The 19,387-nt window shown below is 38.1% G+C and overlaps 1 protein-coding gene across 1 annotated transcript in view; it reads right to left on the reverse strand.

The window, feature by feature from the left end:
- The window catches only part of LOC146699010 (mannosyl-oligosaccharide 1,2-alpha-mannosidase IA), a 198,793-nt gene that overhangs the window by 106,050 nt on the left and 73,356 nt on the right, over window positions 1–19,387 (reverse strand). The window contains exon 2 of the mRNA XM_085471929.1: window positions 15,502–15,598. Within this exon, the coding sequence (XP_085328055.1) occupies window positions 15,502–15,598 (97 nt within the window). The remainder of the gene's footprint in view (window positions 1–15,501; window positions 15,599–19,387) is intronic.

Genomic DNA, 19,387 nt, shown 5'->3' on the forward strand with positions numbered 1-19,387 from the left:
TATGTTAATAAAGCATTTCATTAAATCTTGTGAAAATTGAAAAACTTTCCAAGTATAATAATTCATCTACAGATGGTAAAGGTACTGGCGTGCCATGAAAGTGACACCGCATCTCCTGCTGTTGGCTCTCAGCAAACTGAAAATGGTGAAAAATGTCCACTCCGAGAAGCAGTTTATCACAGTTTATTCAAAATTCTTCAAAAACAGAAAACTATGCTTTACAGCTGTAGCATCACTAAGCTGTGCAATTCCTTAGATGTAACAAAGCGAATGCAATACAAAAAAGTTTCTGACTCAGTGTAAATATAAAACCTGTGGAGAAGAGCCTTTAGGAAAAATGAAATTCAATTCATATTATTTAAGACTATGACTGAAACACTATGCAGACTTAAACACAACTCTTTCTGACTACTGTATACAGCACAGTGGATTTTCAACAGCAAACATTTGCACCACTAAGTAAAAAGCAGTATTTAAATATTGCTCCTCAACGTAACACAGCCTGAACTAGACCAATATCATTGGCTGAGACTGCTCACATAAAAAGAAACTGCAAATAGCTAGAACTGCAATAAGAGAGAAAATATTGTTTTATTTTATTACATCTTAATTCACACATTTGTCCTACAAATACTTACATTGACAAATGTTTAAAATAAACTACAACTTTAACAATACCCCAAAAATCCATATAGATTGGGCTGTACGAATATCTCAGTGACAGTATGTAAAGTAAAGTAATTCCCAAAGCCCTACTGCTGCTGCTACTGCTCTATATCCTCCAATTATCATGATATACGATGTGGCCAGCCAGCAGTTCCACTTTAGGCCCTATTGGTCCCAGAACAAATAGGCAATATTGAATGGAGGGTTGGGATGTGCTCTCAGGATGGGGTGAGGGACCAGATCCTGATTTGTCACCTAGTGCTGGTCGCTATGGAGACAGATGATTTCAACCCCATCGTGATGGAGCCCGTGGGATATAGAAATTGATGGGGAAGAAAAGGAAAGTGGGTGGATGGTTGCACCCCTTCTTTCTGTGTGTAACTTGCATGTGACAGGTGGTGATGGGCACCATTTGCGTAGCCCTTCATTTAACCTTAATGGAAAGGGAAGCTGCCACTCCCTCCTTTGCTCTCTCTAACCTTTACAGTGCCCCCCTTTAAAACCAGGTGCAAGGTCTACAGAGAGGTAATTGCTAAGGAGGGGAAAAAACCTGTCTGCTTAATATGTAGGCTGAGGAAACAGCAGGCAGTTGTCAAGCGAAGTGCTTCCTGAATAAAGCTGACTGCTTTTAATAAATGTTCCATAAATGACAAAACAGGAGGAGCTTTCAAGTGACACAGGTGCAAAGGTGCTCGATCAGTAACAGTAAAATCCAAGTATTAGTATGCATGTATGTCAGTACATACAAGTCCCTTTTAAGCAGCACTGTCTTTGGAAAAGTGATGCCACAGCGGATATGTTTAGCTCCAGTTTGTTTGCTGTAGGTTATGATGATGTAAGACACTGAAAGACAGTGAAAATTGGTGAAAATCCAACATCACTTTGGGGGGATCCGGGATGACTGAGAACCGCCAGGTGCGTTATAAAAAAATGTATTTCACCTTTCAATAGCACCTCCAACCAGACCAACTAAATAATAAATATCCAGCACTTCATTATTTGGGCCATCGATCCAGAGTAAATCTGGTTTTCAGGTTTCTATCATGTAAGAGTACCTGGTAATGCTTTACATCATCTAAAAAGCCCTCAGGGTTTCCTAATAAACGCTACTGGTTTCAAATTGTCCTTAGGCGTGCCATAAGAGAAAAGGTGAATGGTTCAGCCTTTTTTGCTAGAAGCAGCTCATTTTGCATGCCAGGAGAACTGTGAGCAAAAACCGATGACCTTATGCTCTTTAATTGCACCTCTTGGGATGAGAATGGAAAGGTAAAGAGGTAATGGGACAAAATGAAAAAAAAAAATGCAGGATTAAATAATCATAAGATGAAGGCAGAAAAATGGAAAACTATTTCTCCATGCGTAAAAAGGGGTCTTTATGCTTTCATTTGTTGTAGAGAAGCAGAGAACTGGAAAGCAATTGTGAATAGCAGCATGTGGCCAATCCCCTTAACAGCCATAGGACATCTATTGTTGATGAAAAATCTCTGGAGTGAGGGAGGGGCAGCTGTGACACCTAATGTAATGTTCTCTCTTTTTCAGCACAATCACAAGCCTTGTCCCTAGCATCTGTTAGACTACGGTTTTGGCTTGGCATTTAATGTGCCTTAGCTAGTGACCCAAATATGCAGGCATGGGGGTAATGACGTCGTTCACAGAGGGATGAACATCTCTTTAATCCACCACTTAGCCTGTTGGATTGGTTGGCTCCTCACTTTGAAGCAAATGGAGAAAGTGATAGTAGTACATGAGACATCTAATAATAATGGTAAATTACACTTGTCAAACTTAGCAAAAGAGGGAATCTAAAGAGGATATAGTGGATGTGACATATGAAATGGTTTAAATGGTCATAGTTTGGTAGTGTATATAACTAAACTCTTGATAGATAGGCTAGCTAAAAGTGGGCATCACACCTTTTTTTTTAGCTAGCTTGTACGCTAATATAAGCCCACAGCAGTTAGGCACTTAGCTAAATGCTAATAAACAAAAATGGAATCTATTAGCACCTTAATAGTATTTATATTTCTCAATATTTATTTTTTTCTTGTTTCTGTAAATTAGTGAATTTTAGGTGTGCTTGTAGTCACTGGGTCTGCACATGCTAGGCTAATTGAGCACTAAGCTAACTAACACAGATAATGCTTATCCAAATTTTGAGGGGAAAAAAGTGAATAAAACCATTTCCAGAGTTTTTGACCCACTTATTTATCTGTGATAATAAAATTCCCAGCTTTTCTACCATTTACGGCTTGAGTTAATCAATCAACATCAGTTAGAAAATGACATAAAACGACCAAACAACCGATATATAAGCAGAATTTAAAAGCAATCTTGGTCAATGTTTCAACTAAGAAAGGGTCTTAAGCTGCACGAGAGGAGTGTAAAGGATTTTTGTACCAATCTAAAAGCATCATACCCTATTATGGATGAAAATACTGGGCCACCAATACTTTATACCTAAAAGAACTGCTTGGCCATGGAAACCCTTGCCATGAAGCTCCCCGCACCCAGTTTTTGTACTGATGTTAAAGCCAGACCCGTTTTTGGAACTCCAGTTATTGAGTTAGCACAGTGTTGCTGACTTTTATGCAATACATATATTAGCATTCATTGACTTGACTATGTAAGTTTTTGTGGTCTGCCACTTCATGGATGATTTTCTTGTGTTCCCTAAAATAATACAATTTGAGCTAATACCACTTACAGTTGATGGAATGTTGACTTGTTACAACTACATATTAATACACTCCAATTCATTAAAAACACCTGAACTGAAAGGTTAAGAGTTATGGTCCAATACTTTTGTCCCTGTCATTCACCCAAAACTGTACTTTATAATAAGCTAGCATCTGGTTGCCATATACTTGTTGTAGCCCAAAAGGGAACAGAATATAAGTCTAAGGTTTCAAAACACTAGACAAGTAGGCAGAGTTGACATGGGCTTTCTGGCTTTTCCCCAGAATGGTAACAAAGGAAAAGAAGAAAATGCATTTTGGAGTCTTTCCAGGAAGAAGAGATCCTCTCAGCAATCAAGTCATCCTAAATTAGCTTTCTTTTCAGATCAAAGAAAACAGCCTTTATTGTAGGGCTCTGGTGATAAAAGATTAATACCATAAACAAGCTGTCCACTCGGATTTGCTTCTAGCTGTGTGGCTGTGAATAAGCACATGAGAAAATCTCAAACATCTTATGGTGATTCACCCAGAATGCCAAAACCTTTGTGTTTACTCAAAAGAAAAGAAGAGAAAAAAAAGCTAATCTAGGTACATTATCTCAATAGTATCATAACGATTGCAGACAGACTTTTTAAGAAAGGGTGAAGTATTTTATTTGGCTTTCTTTAGCTTTGTCTGGTAAGCTGGGAGTAGTCGTTTTAGGATCAGTATTTTCCTTTGCAAATCCTTAAGTGTGTACTTATATGCCATATATACCTTTTCTGTATATCATACATTACTTCTTCAGAATGATGCTCTGTTTGTGTTTAACAATGCCTTCTGAATTCAAGGCTGAGACGACCATTCAGTCTTGCACTGAGATAAGCTGGAAATAGAGCAATCACTGCTGATTGTTTTAGCTAATGCCCTCCACCATACAAGTAGGGCACGAGAGCTCTGGGAATCAAATATTGAAAATAATTCATTGCACTGAGAGCTTTAGCCTGCAAGTCTTGCAGTTAACAAGTGTCCCAAAATGACTTTGCATCACTTTCCCACACTCTCTTAAATCAGTTCTAGATCTAAGTTTCAGATCTAAATACGGGAGTTAAGGCTTTCCTGATAGCCTGAAGTATGAAAAATCTCATATCATAATGTCTTGCTTTGCCCCGAGCTATCACACTGTTTCTCTAAACAAAAATTTTCCACTCTCTATGATGCCTCCTTGCTCACCATGTCAATATGAACTGATCAATAAAAGTAAAAGCTCACCTCAGCTGATCTCACAGAGGCATGAAACCAGAAGATGAATTAAACAAAGGACATAAATGACCACTTTAAAACCGAAACCAAAGCAATTAAGAGGTACAGTAGTTCTGTCAAATCATCCTCCAGATTTACACTTACTGTTGTTAAAAACTATTCTTTTAGATTCTTAGGGCCAAAAAGAGACAAGGCTCAAAAGTGGTCTTTTGATCATTAAAAATGATCTTTATTTTACATATCCAGATATGAAGACCTTTCTCATAACACACAACCCAAGGTCTGAAGCACAAACGGAAGCCTAGTTATTTATATACTTGCTCTCACGTCATGCCACACTTTAAGTTTCGATCAAACAGCCTAGTTGGTTTCACTTTCACTTCATTCTAGCTGCAAAAGCGCTTCTGCAAAAGCATGCAGTTTCCCGACTGCACTTTTTGGCACAGAGTGTACTCAGAGTTAGGCCTTTCTTACATTAAAACAATATAATCAGCAAATACGCATTCAAAATATATAATTCAAAACTCAACACTGTGTTCAACTTTCATTCTTCAAGCTGCTATAACTATATAAATGTTGAACATTTAGCTAAAGAGCAGACATTTCATTTGGCCAAAAAACAAAGGAAGAGTGGAGGTACTGGACTTGAAGAGGTCAAATATGAAAGAAAAAAAAGAAACATCTCCAAATCAATTATAATAAATGTGTTCTGCAACTGCTGGATGTGTAAATTAAACCAGTATACCAAATAACCTTCAAGGTGATCATATGTAAATGTTGTCTTCCATTAGAAAGCTATTGTAAAATTTTAGACTAGCAATATAAAACCCACTGTGGTGGATATTTTGTAGTGAAAACTCAAGCTCCTTTCAGGAGCATCTATTTCCAGTGATTAGACAAAACCATTTCAGATTTCATGCCGGTAAGCACCCCATGCTTTAAGATTTATTATTGCTGAAAGTAAACAGCGGCAGCAGGCGAGACATCTTGCATATCATCCAATTGACCTTCAATGCTTTATGTCAGCCACGGTGAAAGCTGCTGATAATATCAGCACCAAAACTTGAAGCCGACTGGTAAAAGTTATTAACATGTAAATATAACAAGTGCTGAACTACACAAACTCCATCTGGGTCACAGTCATCTCCACCTTTAAGCTGAAATTTATCAATGAAATGCATTAAATGGAAAACAAAGCCCTTCAACTTAACCACCTCCCCATTGCATCTGCTTCAAAAGAGTTTCAACTTTTCCAACAAAGTGCACGCTTTTGCATGCCATTAATACATAAATCCAAGCTTCAATTAGCACTACAATTTTACTTTCTAAATTAAAAACACTGAACATGCTTTACATTATGCAGTATTCTCCTCAGGCACTGAGAATAGGGTGACAGATATTCCTCTGTGCTACTGCGTGAATCTCATTTTACAAAAACAAATGATTTCTTGAGCTGGAGACAAAACAAATGTTGCTGTCATATGCACTAAAGTAAAAGGTGACCTTGATTTTCACCTCTTCACAATGCTCGAGGAGATTTAATATTAACCTGACATGAAACCGGATAGGGACAAGACAGCGCTACCAACTGCTTTATACCCAATTAGTAAATTACATCTGTGATGATTTTCTTGTCCAGTTTTATTATGTCACACAAATTTTCAACATATTATAATAAATGCTTGTTAATCAAAGTTTAACCTCCGTGAATGCGTATATGCTAACTTTATTATAAATGACTACACGTTGGCTGAGTGGGAACTCCCACACAATCTCACATCAAGGCACGATTGTTCAAAGTACGTTAAAAACAATTAGCTTTCTAATTGCCCAAGGCAAAAGAAATTTTAATAAGCTCTGAAGAAATAAAGTAATTTAAATGACAAAAGTAAAAGGAGGAAAGGAAGTATCAGAACTTTGTTTCAGAGAAAAGAATTAAGAGAGACGCTTTCAGCCTTGAGGGTCATGACAAAGGGAAGAGGGATTATAGCAAAAATAAAAAGGAACGTAGGGTTGAAAGAAAGAATTAAAGGAAGATTATAGTAAAAGTGAAAGTGTGACAGAAGGTTTGGAGTAAAATGTCTCTCTGCCTCTCTGTGGTTTGGGCCGGGCTGTAGGTCGAGCAGCAGGGATGTTCTGGTTACTTTCAGCATATTGACAAACCTCAGACGCCGTTGCTAACCGTACTGTAGATCCAATCTCGTAGCATTTCTGTTTGCTCTGGGGATTAAATTAAAGAACACAGCATCCAATTTCATACCTGGCTTCTTGCACCACCCCTCACAATGTGACATTTACTCACTAGCATGATGCCCTTTCTCCCTTCCTCTCCCTTTGACAACCTCCCACTCTCTATTCATAGATAATGCACTGTGCAACACACGAGGATAGCTGAAAGCAGGAAAACGATGACAGTTTTCAACAGACTGAAAAAACATTTTCTTACAGTATTAACCATATTCTGTTGAACAAAGTCTTTCGCTTCCCTTCATACTTGGAGACTTGACTATTCCTCAGCAGTGCTGCCAGAGATAAATAGCTTTTTCTACACTACCTTTGTTGTTCGGATATCAGTCGGATCGGCATTAAGGTTCTTAATGGATAGCTGTGCTGTATGGATAAAGACAGCAATTACTTGGAGAAGCTGTGCGTTGTACTCTTCAATATTTTAAACATATTATAGAAACATCAAAACATTTAAAAACTGACTTCCAAATTAATAATTTGCCATGTAATTAATAAATAAATCATTGTAAAATATTGCACTGATTTATGATATCGTTCATGAATGCAAAAGCTATAGCTATATATATATATATATATATATATATATATATATATATATATATATATATATATATATATATATATATATATATATATATATATATATATATATAAGGGGTGCAACGATACACAAAATTCACGGTTCGGTTCGGTTCTTTGGTGTCACGGTTCGATATTTTTTCGATACAAAAAAAATGTTCATGCATTTTTAATTTGTCATTTATTAAAATTATAAATATATATTTTAACTCAAAAGTACAGTTTTTAAATTTAACCCTAACCCTTGTGCGTGTTTTTTATTTTGACAGCGAATGCGCACCTGCGGACCGCTTATGTGCAGCCCTGGTTATTTAGCTCGTCATATTGCAGCCACAGAAATTCTTTTGTCCATGAAACCATAAAGCTGCACTTTCTTTTTGCCTTATAGTCTGATTTGTCATAACTTCTCCGTTTTGTGGTAAGCTTTTCTTTGGCTGTCACTTCTTCACCCTGACCTGTTTTATTTGGCTCAGCAGAACTGAAATGCTTTTACACGCTCACTCACATAAGCTCAGCGATTCTCTGCGCGATCAACCTCTCACATGTTTAAGCTGCGGGAGATTTCACTTGTCATGTTTGCATAGTAAGCTAACGATTGATAAGACGATGTCAGAGGAATTGGTGCACAAATTATCATCACTCACAGATCAGTGCTGTCGCTCTCTATACACAGTTCACGCGATTGCAAAGTGAAAGCAAAAAAACAAGCGCAAATTCAAACGCGATTTCAATATGTCACATATTGACAGTGGCTCACCGATGCCAATGACATAATTACCCAGCTACATTTCTGAAAGAATGCAAAAGCATTGACATATATTTTTCGTACAATAGCCCGACGGGCAGGGAAGAGATAGATTTTGGTAGCCCGACTGAAAAAATTGCTAGCTCCGGGACGTCGGGCTAGCGATATTGCAAGCCCTGTATCTGATTGAGGAATCACTCATCTTTGGAAAAGAGTTTATTACAGAGAAATGTCTCTTTCCAAAATAAAAGCTATACTATCCGCTTCTTCTGGGCTATATTCTCAGCAGCATAAGGAGAATCCTGTGCTAACAGCTGTCTAAATGACTCGGCTAAAGTTAGTAGCATGCTTGTTGTTTTTGTCTTTGCACTAGGATGATGTCAGCGTAAATGTGCAGTCATATTCGTTGTGTTCCCACTAGTGCTTTCAGGTTAATCTCGTTGAAATGACCTTAACGCCACAACACGGCAAATCTCCGTTAACGAGCTACCACCGATTGCTCCGTGCATGGGGCTAGACGGCCAACAGGTTAACGAGCTAACTGCGCTAACACACTAGTTCACACCAATGTAATTGAGCATTGCATGGCACATCCAACATACTGTTTTACTTTAGTCCATGACTCGCTTACCTTCAGGGTCATACGTCACATGAAAACCAAAATAATTCCAAACGCCAGATCTGAATGAGGTTCAATTTGCTTGTTGCAAGCAGAGCTTAACTTCTGTCTCGCTAGCTTGCCCTGCGCTCTTCCTTCTGACTATGCTGTCTGTGTTGAGCGCTCAGTGGATCTGCGCTGGACAGTGCAGCCTAGGCGGAGTAGTCGAACACAGATTCACTGAGCGCTCAACACAGACAGCATCGTCAGAAGGAAAATTGATAAAATAAATTACAAATGTTGTATTGTTCGATACATATGCGTACCGAACCGAAAGCACTGAATCGAACGGTTCAATATCGATACGAATATCGTTGCACCCCTAATATATATATATATATATATATATATATATATATATATATATATATATATATATATATATATATATATATATATATATATATATATAAATAAAAATTTAATTTTATATGGAAACAACATATTAGGTGACTGCTATACTTGTCAATATCAGTGTGTAACCATGGCTTAATTCAATACAATTAAACAAAAACAGTACGATCCATCATCAACCGATTCTTCAGTTCAAATCTAATTTTTTCCTAAATTAATTAAATGTTGATGTGTCACAGTGTGCCAAATCCCAGTGAAAATTAGCAAACCCCTTTTGCATCTTCCTGCATATTTCACAGCTTTTCACCTCCATGTGTGGACTTATTTGGTCCACAGGGCTGAATCACTTTGCATATGTCTCACAGGAATCCTTCAGCACTGAGCACCACACTGCTTCTAACTTGTAAATGGTGCTGACTTATAGATCGTATTTACATCACTGCAATAGAAGCATGAACAATAAACATGTCGCACAAGATTGCTTGATATACAACGAGTAAGCGAAGGGATTTTAATTACACGCACCATGTATTCACGCTCAGCATGCAAAAAGTTTGACCTTGTTCAATGAAAGCATGCTTGAAATAATTCATTTCACTTATTTATTCAATAGCCATTGTTATTCAGTGTTTGGGGTCTATGTTAGCAGTGTATTTACTATAGCTAAAAGACACATGAACTGCACAGCTAATATGCATAGTTGAGTGTTTGTTTAATTATTGCATCATGTTGTTTGCATGTTGCAAATTCTCGCCGTATCAGGCCCCACTGCCAGATTCCAGTATATTTGTTTTCTTATACAACTGATGGTTTCATGGCGTGAATACAACATAAAGCAGGATGAAAACAATCTCAATATCTTCTCTCAGGTTATACAGTCTAGCAAACTGTCACCTCGCTGTCAACCTTCTGTATAGCAGCAATCTCCTTTACATGGAATGCCTTTTTTCTGACTGCCTACATCACAAAGTAAATGAAAAGAATGCAAAACACAGCTGTGACACACAGCTATTCTTATGTTAGGTTGTCCTGGCCAAGAGATCCAGCATTAACCTAGCACAGCGCCTGGAGAAAAAAGAAAATGAAAAAAGCATGCAAACGCCACAAAACTTAGCCATAACTGCATTGAATCCAACTAGCGCCATGCTTGTGCTATCATCACAATCTGACATCAAGCTATAATTTATAAGCTGCGTCTCAGCTAGCTAGAAGTGCCATTAACCTTTAGCGTCAGGTATAAATCCAGCTCCCGGGGATGAATCCGTATAAAATACAAGCTGTTTGTGCTGAATGTGTAAATGTGATGAAGTGATTGTTTGTGAATATGCTACCAATAACAATTTAATAAGCTGATATCAAGGCTCACTGCTTTGAGTCTGTTTGGAGTCCCATATCTCCCAGCAGTCAGACATTGCTTAATGCAGCTTTAACACGAACAAATCATTGCAAGTTTATCATCATCTCTATCATCTCTCAAGTTTTAATATTGACAACGGTACAGTCCATTAACTTTCAGTGTCCTTGGCTGATATTCCTTCCTAATGATCCCTTACTTCACAAGTAGAGTAAGTGGATGAAGCCTTGATAACTCATCTTGAAACACGACTTGTAGTAAAAACTAACAGATCTCTGCTCCCTGCAGCATATTAATCAACAAAATCGACTAACAAAATAGGCTTTCTGCAGCAAAATATCAGCCTAATTACATTGAGAAAAGTCAATCAACTAAATTTATTACATTAAAACAGTAGAGAGTGGGGGAAAACAGTTTGGATTTATTATATTTGGAGCGCTTGTTATCTAATTTGTTCTTCTGTTTTTCACTGAATGATGCTGGCAGTTCATTGTGCTTGTGAAAATACTGGATAACACACAGTATCAACACAAAAAAGCACAGATGGAAAAAAAGATTGATTTATAATCAGTTCATTAGATAACACAGACATAACGCTGCACTCCTCTTTCTCATCGAACTCACCCTCATGAACACCCTTACAATGTAACTGCAGCCCAGCCCATGCAGCAGTATATTAATGACTAACCTCGTATTGTGGATGGATTTTCTCAGTTGTTCTCCTGACTGAAGTTTGGTCCTTTTACAGCATCCAGCCATGCGATTGCATTTGTCCCTAACCATCGGGAACCATGACGTTAACTTTTATCGAGTGGAAAAAAGTAAGAGTTCATCTATGGGCTCAAAATGTGGTCATAAATATTTTGTAATTGTAAATCAGTTTTGTATGTGTAAAAAAGATTTGTATGTGTAAAGAGAATTTGTGGGTGCGTAAAAAATATTTGTGTGTGGACTTAGCCAAAAGAAACCCTGCAAGTTACAAGTACAAATTTTGACCCTATTTTTTCTTCCTTTCATCTGATTGGTCAATGTCATGTCAATCACAAATGTAACAATCCAATCAGAGAACACATGGGTTTGGCTGTCGGAGGGGCGCTTTTTTGAACTGCAGGTCTTTGAGGGTAATACAGTTTGAAGCTGGAGGATCTCTATATAAATATCCGATAGCAGCTAGGTCCCCTAACTTTCAGCAGCTGTTGAAAGGATAAAGTTGTGGTATGTCAGTGGTTAGAAATACTATTATTACTTTAGGATTAGTTTAACACAAAGTCAGGGCTGACCCGGGACCATTGCTGTAAGTCACAGTGCGCAGCATAAAAGTCCTTTCACATCGGACATGTGCTGCTAATGCTAACTAAAAGCTAAGGATCCAGAATTTGTTGCGCTGGTTGCTGAGCTCTGTTGGTTTTTGCAGCAGCTCTACCTGTACTAGATGCACCTGCTCCTTGTCTTTTCTATCTCTGACTTTGTCCTCTACAAGAGTTTGGTTTTTTTTGCTAGTTCTTCAAATGTTCAATAAAAACATGTATGCTAATTCATAACGAAGAAAGCTTTGTAACGAAGACTGTCATTTCCAAAACACTGCCCGCCCCCCCGCGGTCCGCAGCGCTGTTGAAAAGGCTGTGGAAGTCCCTGTATTAAACATGTAGACCTGTTACACAAAAATCACCAAACTCGGACGACCAGAGACTGTTTTCCTTCATGGTGATGAAGGAAAACGCTTGGTTGGCATGTAAAAGGGCATTTATTCCCTTCAAAGACCTGCAGTTCAAAAAAGCGCCCCTCCGACAGCCAAACCCATCTGTTCTCTGATTTTTGCACATACAAATCCTGATTTACAAGTACAAAACTGATTTACAAGTACAAAATATTTATGACCACATTTTGAGCCCATATTCATCCTCCAGCTTCACTGTGTTTATGTTATGCTAACATAGTTGTGTAGCTAGCGATCACGTAGCACATCATTATATACCAGCTAGCCCAGCTTCACTAACCCTACAAACTGCTGTTTAGTTTTCCGTCTTCATTTATGTTGGAAGTGATAGCAGAGCTGTACGTTTTAATTTTTGCTGTGGTGGTTAAGCTGCTGGATTTTTGGCTTCACGACCCTTGTTCATGGTTCGTGCACGTCGAAACAGAGCTGTACGTTAGATTTTTTTCAGAAATCCCTCAGTCAGAACATGGTATATTATTTAATCTTAAATTTTTGGGGGGAGACTTCCCGCGTACCCCTAGAGGGAGCCCACGTACCACCAGTGGTAAGCCTACCACAGTTTGAGAATGACTGAACTGGCATATGAACAGATTTTAAAACCTTATTCTTTTATAACTAATAGGTCGAGAACAAAACTTTTCTCTGATGTCTTAGCTTTAACTACAAACATTAACCAAACCGGTTGAATAAACAAATGATGGCAAAATCTGTGTTTGAATTATTTTTGGTCATTTTCATCTAAGGGTGATCCTGGATTAGTTGCTTTAAAACGTGGCTCAAGGCCTTTGCTTTAAAGTGACTCCTCTTAACCACAACCTCTCTAATACTTGTGAATCCCTACAGAAGTGAAAGAGGAAGACCTCAGGTATGGAAGACAGTACCAGCCCAAGTCTTAATAAGAGCTGATCCACCTTTTATTAAGAGCTTTATTGTGGGATTTCCCTCAGGCACAGAAGTGCGAACTGACTGATATGCTCCACTGCAGAGGACTGCAGGACCCCTCTGGATTTGGCTCCAATTAGAGGCTGTTGGGAGACTGTGACACCCCTGGCAGGTTGCGAGGTTTCCTGTGCTGAGTGAAAGCTCAAGAAAACATAGTGTCAAAAGCTCACTGAGGTGCAAATAAGTGTGATGTGTTGTCGTTCTTATGACAGCTGGATTTTTTAAAAATTCATTACTTATGATTTGTTTTCAGAAGGTGTGCAGGTATAATATATTTTTATATCTGTAGAAATCCAGTTGCTTTTGTCTCATTTGAAATTCGAGTTAAACTACTGCTACCTGCAGCTTCTCAAAAGCAGCCCCATCAAAGCACAAGCAAAAGAAGAAGAGCATTATAAAGACCTCTAAACAAACTAACTGTCTTTTACAAACAGAATTTACAAATACAGATTATTGAGTGAAAAAGCTATAAGCTATAAGAATTGTTGCCCATTACATGGCTTCAATTATTATTCAGTATTGAAAGAGCTGATCAGAAGCCAACGAAGCAAAACGGTGCAAAACAACCTCTATTTCTAAGCTCGACACAAAAGATAAATATTTTATTTTAATTTTTAATTTAAAATTAAACAATGTGCCTACCGTCTGAAAGTAGGCTACAATATGAGACTAACCACCGCATGTCTAAGGCACTATTGCTTTTCTCTGAATCAGTTAATAGACAGTTACGTCAAATGTCTAATTATGGAAATATTATGGAGATATGTTACACAACATAGCCCACGTCAAAAGCAAAGGATTAATAGCACTTCACTTATTTCTGTGCTTTGAGTTGGATGTCAGTTCTGGTTTAAGCAGAGCTTAAACTACTTTGTTTGGTTTTCCTCATTTAACTAGATTATCCATGTGTGCTGCCTTATTATCAAAATCCAAAATTACGAAGGACCTTGTGACTTTATGTTTCTCTTCTTGGCTTATTTAACGTCTGTCATATTTAACGTCATGAGGTGCTGGACGACATCCTGAGTACATTTGAGGGCTTGTGAATATTGATGCACTAATACAGCGGTTCCCAACCCCCACTGAGTCGTTTGGTACCGGGCCGCAATGTTCGAGTGGGAAATTTATGGTTTTCTGGGGTTTTATCTGTGTTTATCACTATTTTTTAATCTTTTCCTGTGTGTCATGAATAAATCTTCTTATTTTGGTACTGGTACTGGTTTTATTTGTTGTATTTATCCGTGACAGCTTAAAGGCCGGTCTATGAAAATATTGTCCATGGTGCAAAAAAAATGTTGGGGACCGCTGCAATAATATATAGAGATGCAACAATTGACAGGCGAGGAACCGGAATCGGCTGATTTCCGGCTTTCTCTGCCCTAATCAGTAACCAGCTGATCAGCCTCGTGCATGTGCAACGCATACACAGCAGTAGGCCACGTGCTAACATTTAGTTAGCATGGAAAGTCTTTGTTGTGACTGAAGACACAAAGTTTGCCAAAACATTTATAACAAAAACTTAAACCAACTTCACCAATGTGAGCATGTTTTAATATTAGTTGTTAAAGTGAGAGAAAATTTATGTAACTTGGTTTAGGGGGAAGTTATATAGTTTAAATATTTTTTTTTTTTTTTTTAATTGCCAAGATGACATGTTGTATTGAAGAAAATTTGATTTTTGTTTGTGTGCGCGGTCAGTTAGTTGTTAGAAAGACATTCAGAACTGGAAAAAAAAATGGTATCAGTAAGCAACGGGACAAAAACCATCTCCAAATATACTGTGGGAACATCATGATGGGCCGGTATTGGCTTGTTATCAGGATGTCAGTGTTATCTGTTGGGTCATATTAATTTTGCTGTGGGAAAAAAAAAAGTGTTTTCATGAAGTGTTTTTTTCTCCCCAGCACAGCACAAAAACATGGAATTAAAAAGCCAAAAATCAACTTTCAGTCAAATTGTTATTTTAGGCAGACTACTTGCTCTGAAATTCTAAATCAGTGCTAGCCTGTGAGAGTTTAAGATTGGTGTAGTTGTCCATCCGTTCCAAACTGAGAAACAGTCGGCCCTGGTCTGTTTCTAATAAAGACATTTGCAACCTTCTTATCCTTCTTTTGTCCACCCAAACACAAAACTATAGATTTTAAATTAGTTTCTGTGGCTGGTGCTTCTACTGATCACAAAATTGCCTCCCTCCCTAGTTTTAGTCTGTCTTTCACATGAAAGTCTTCCAAGAGAAAGGTCAGTGGGTCTTAAAAATAAATAAATAAATACCAAAAAACCAGGTGACCTTTCAGGCCTTCTGAGTCTCCAGCAAATACTCACCAAACATGTTGCCAATATGCCCGTTTCTCGTCAAAGGCCGCAGCTCATTCTTGCCCCAAGCATAGCGCTTGTAGTTATCCCAGGCAAACTTCATCATCTGCAAAATAAACAGAGGGCAGACAAACGGGTCAGTCGGCTGACAGCAAAGCATTGCAGCTCCAAACCCAGTCATAATTAAATTGGTATAGCTCCAGGCAAACAGAATGATAGATATTGATCAGGTCTGAATTAAGGACACGGATGCAATTATAAACACATAAACCACACTGCTAAACAATACGGTTGACATTTTCACAGCAGCTACTGTTATAAATGACAGACTGACTGGTGTCTGCAGACAAAAGTAAACCTCTTTGAGCAGCACATATTGCTGTTCAGATAGCTGTGATCTGCAAAGAAAATTCCCAATGCAATAATATAGAACAAAAAGGAGCAAGACAAAAAAGTAGAGGATTACAAGAAATGATTAAAGCGTTCTCATCCACCAGCAGCACACTAATCAACTATATTCATAGCTCTTTGTTGTAAATGTCATGTAATGACTATAGCTTTCCAGAAGTGACCAACCTCCAAGAAAACAACTTTAAACTTCTTCAAACTGCTAAAAGTCAGAAGATTACATCAAATGTTGATTTAAATATCAGTTTGAATAATATTTAAGGGGGCACAGTTGCAATACATCCGTGTGCAAGCTGAGCACTCGGCCATAGAAATTTGGCAGCGTAATCTTAACATTGTCCGTATTTGCTTGAGAAAGAATTTGTAAATGCGATGAAATGAAAAATAAAAAGAAATCAGAACGGAGTCAGTAAAAATTCTCTTTTAGCCTACTTTCTTCTGAAACCTATTAATAATGAAACAAGAGTAAGAATCAAATGTGAATCACAGCATCAATTTTTACATCCTTGACTTTTTACCGAGATCAACAAAGCGATTACAAGTATCCTGAGGGGAATATGAATATATGTAGAAAATGTAACGTAAATATAGCAAAACTTCATGAGAAATAAACAAATATTGACTTAATGGTTACAATAAGAAAAGAAAAATCAGGGTTCAATGAGTCGTTTTCTGGGGTCGATGAACATCTGCACAAAATGGGATTCCATCCATTGTCCCCACATCTACACCGTAGCTGATTCAACTATTGAGATCTAGGATACTGGTTTGGTTAAAATGTGGAACTAAATCATCATGATTTAGTTCTTGTAAACTGAATTGTTGCCACCATCTGACTCGAGTGGGTAAATCTTGCAACAATGTTGCCGCTTTGTTGCAAGATTTACCCACTTTTCACAGCCTTTTATTTTATGTCTTTCTCTCCTGCAAGAACTCCACTCTCTCCCACTGAACTGTTCAGTGAGCTAAAGCACCCAGACCGAGCCTGCTGCCAAAGCTTCCAGTGTTTGCTGTTGATTACCAATAGATCTCCAGCTCCCACACAATGACATTGAGCTCTTCGCTAGAGACAGTCTAGCAAAGGCTCTGCAACTCTGAATGCACTCGTATGAATGGGAATCCTACATTTTAGCTCCACAATATAAATGCATCTCCAACCACTGTACTGCTAATAAACATGGATCATTTGTAGTTACAAAGGACCTCTCGATTAAGCAACGTTTCCCTTCAGTTCAGCGGCTATCATAATTGGGCATCAAAGCACCCCAAATAAAAATGTAATGTTTTTTTTTTATACCATCGTAAAAGAAACGCCACGATGCATGGACGGGTGCTCAGTGCAGAATGCTTGAAAATAAACTAAAAAGTAATTACAGCTCAAACTGCACAAAGTGCTTTCAGTAGTGACAGGTTCATTAAATTCATCTTCTTGTTGCACACAATACAGCAAACACAACCCAAAGCGGTCAGTATGTGCACAGATGTGGGCAGATGAGTCAGGATTTCCAAAATCCCCACCAGATGATGTCATCTCTATTATCAGTATAGTATGCTGTAAGACTTCTCTCTGAAGGTGGTTTCATATGAAGCTTTGGGAAATAAATATGAATCTGATTATTGCTGACAGGGCCTCTCCTCTCACCCTAAAAGCTTATTATAGATACCACAAAGCATACAGAGCTCCGGCTATCCTTCACACTGGAAACAACCGCACTGCTCAAATTAGTCTTAAATTCAGGGTGGTAAGATTTGGTATCAAATGAATTATGAGCTCTATAACTATTCTGGAGCTGCGGTGCCGGTATAATTTGTTGCTTGGCATTTTAATTGCACCACATATTGAATGACTATGCAGTGAAAACCTTTCGTAGATCAGTAAAGGGTCATCACTGTTGTTTCTCCTTACTTCAGACCTGGCATTAAATCTGACAAAGCAGCATTTTTTAAACAGCGCCTTTTCCCATTTACACAAATGAATACCGACAATGAAAGCAGCAGCAATCGCTCAGAATGTGGAAAAACAAGCACCCAATATGATTAAGGGAAATAGAAGCAATGAATCTTACGCTGGAAATATGTTCACGAAGGTAATCATTTTCTCCAGTAAATGTTTAAAGAACAAAAATAGCCAGAGCCAGCCTCGCTGCGTCTCGACAGAACGCTCTGCCTCACAGAATGAAAACCAGGAAATGTCTCAAGTTTTATTTGAAACTTACTCCATCTTTTATAATGTCAGCCTGTCTCACTCCTCTGGTGGATTTAAAAGCCAAAGCACAAAAGAAATAGGAAAAAGTGCACAAAATGCAGGATTTGGTAAATGTTAAAACTCCTCGTCCTTCTCCGTTTCTTTTTGAAGGATGTTACAGACGATATGCCACAGCATTAAAAAAAATTTTTAAATGGCATGATGGAAGTTGGAGTTTATAATCATCAAATAAATGTTAAGAAAAGCAAAAGAAGTAAAATGGCAGCATTAATCAGCAACAGATTGACTTCAGAGTATGCTAAAATAGAGGATTTCATTCTTAAACGGTACTATTTAATAGGTAGATGAAAATCAAATGCACTGGTGAATACAAAAACATCAGTGTTAAAATCCTTTCCACTTCAAGTAATTTCAAGTTATGTGTGCATGTAACTGCAGCCAGTACTTGCTATTGAAGCTCACATCTGTGTTGCTGTATTGCTTTGCAGGGGTCACAGCGTGGGAAGATCGAGGTCACACAGCTATACGACTGTTGGTGTACAGACACACGACACATCGACACACCATCGTGACGCAATCTGCACCGGTCAATATTTGCTGCAGCAGCAGCCCAGCATGCTACCCCCAAAGCTGCTTATTCAAGAGGGCAAATGGATGAATGATCCATTTCCACGGGCACACAGAGAAGACACAGACGTGATCTGACAGCGCTCCGACTGTTCTTTGGTTGAACTAATTGGCTTGTTGTTGGGAGAGGCGATCCACGAGCGGGCCAGTGATTAAAACAAACCAGGACCGTAGGTCAAAAGCTGGTCACATGGTGATATATTGCTGATCACATGGCCGAGATGGGTATATGTGATCCAGATCATATCCAAGTATTCATTTCCCTTCCTGCTACATTTTTAAAAAATGCAATACTGTTTTTTTTTGGCTAAAAAGAAATTAAATCTAGTTAATGTCAGCCCAGAGGATTAGAACCACCTAGACTATAAAAACATAGTGGATATCCAGATGTGGTTTTATAGAGTTGCTCATCAATCTCCCTTACACTACAGGAGTGTACAGTTAAGTCAGTAAAATCCTCGACTGCAGGGACCCCAAACTGATCAGCATCAATCAGAGCAATAGCAAGGATATCTAAAGCCACAAAAATGGGGAAAGGAATGAAACAGGATCTTAAACATTTGCTGTGGCAAGATTAAAAGAAGTGAGTCATTTTAGGGATAAATCCATAAAAAGCTTGACATGAATTTTAATGAAAAATTACATTTTTAAGGT

The sequence above is a fragment of the Copadichromis virginalis genome, linkage group LG11 (assembly GCF_057382275.1).
Source record: "Copadichromis virginalis isolate Kocher_CV1m ecotype Utaka linkage group LG11, C_Virginalis_male_GT1.1, whole genome shotgun sequence".
Lineage (NCBI taxonomy): Eukaryota > Metazoa > Chordata > Actinopteri > Cichliformes > Cichlidae > Copadichromis > Copadichromis virginalis.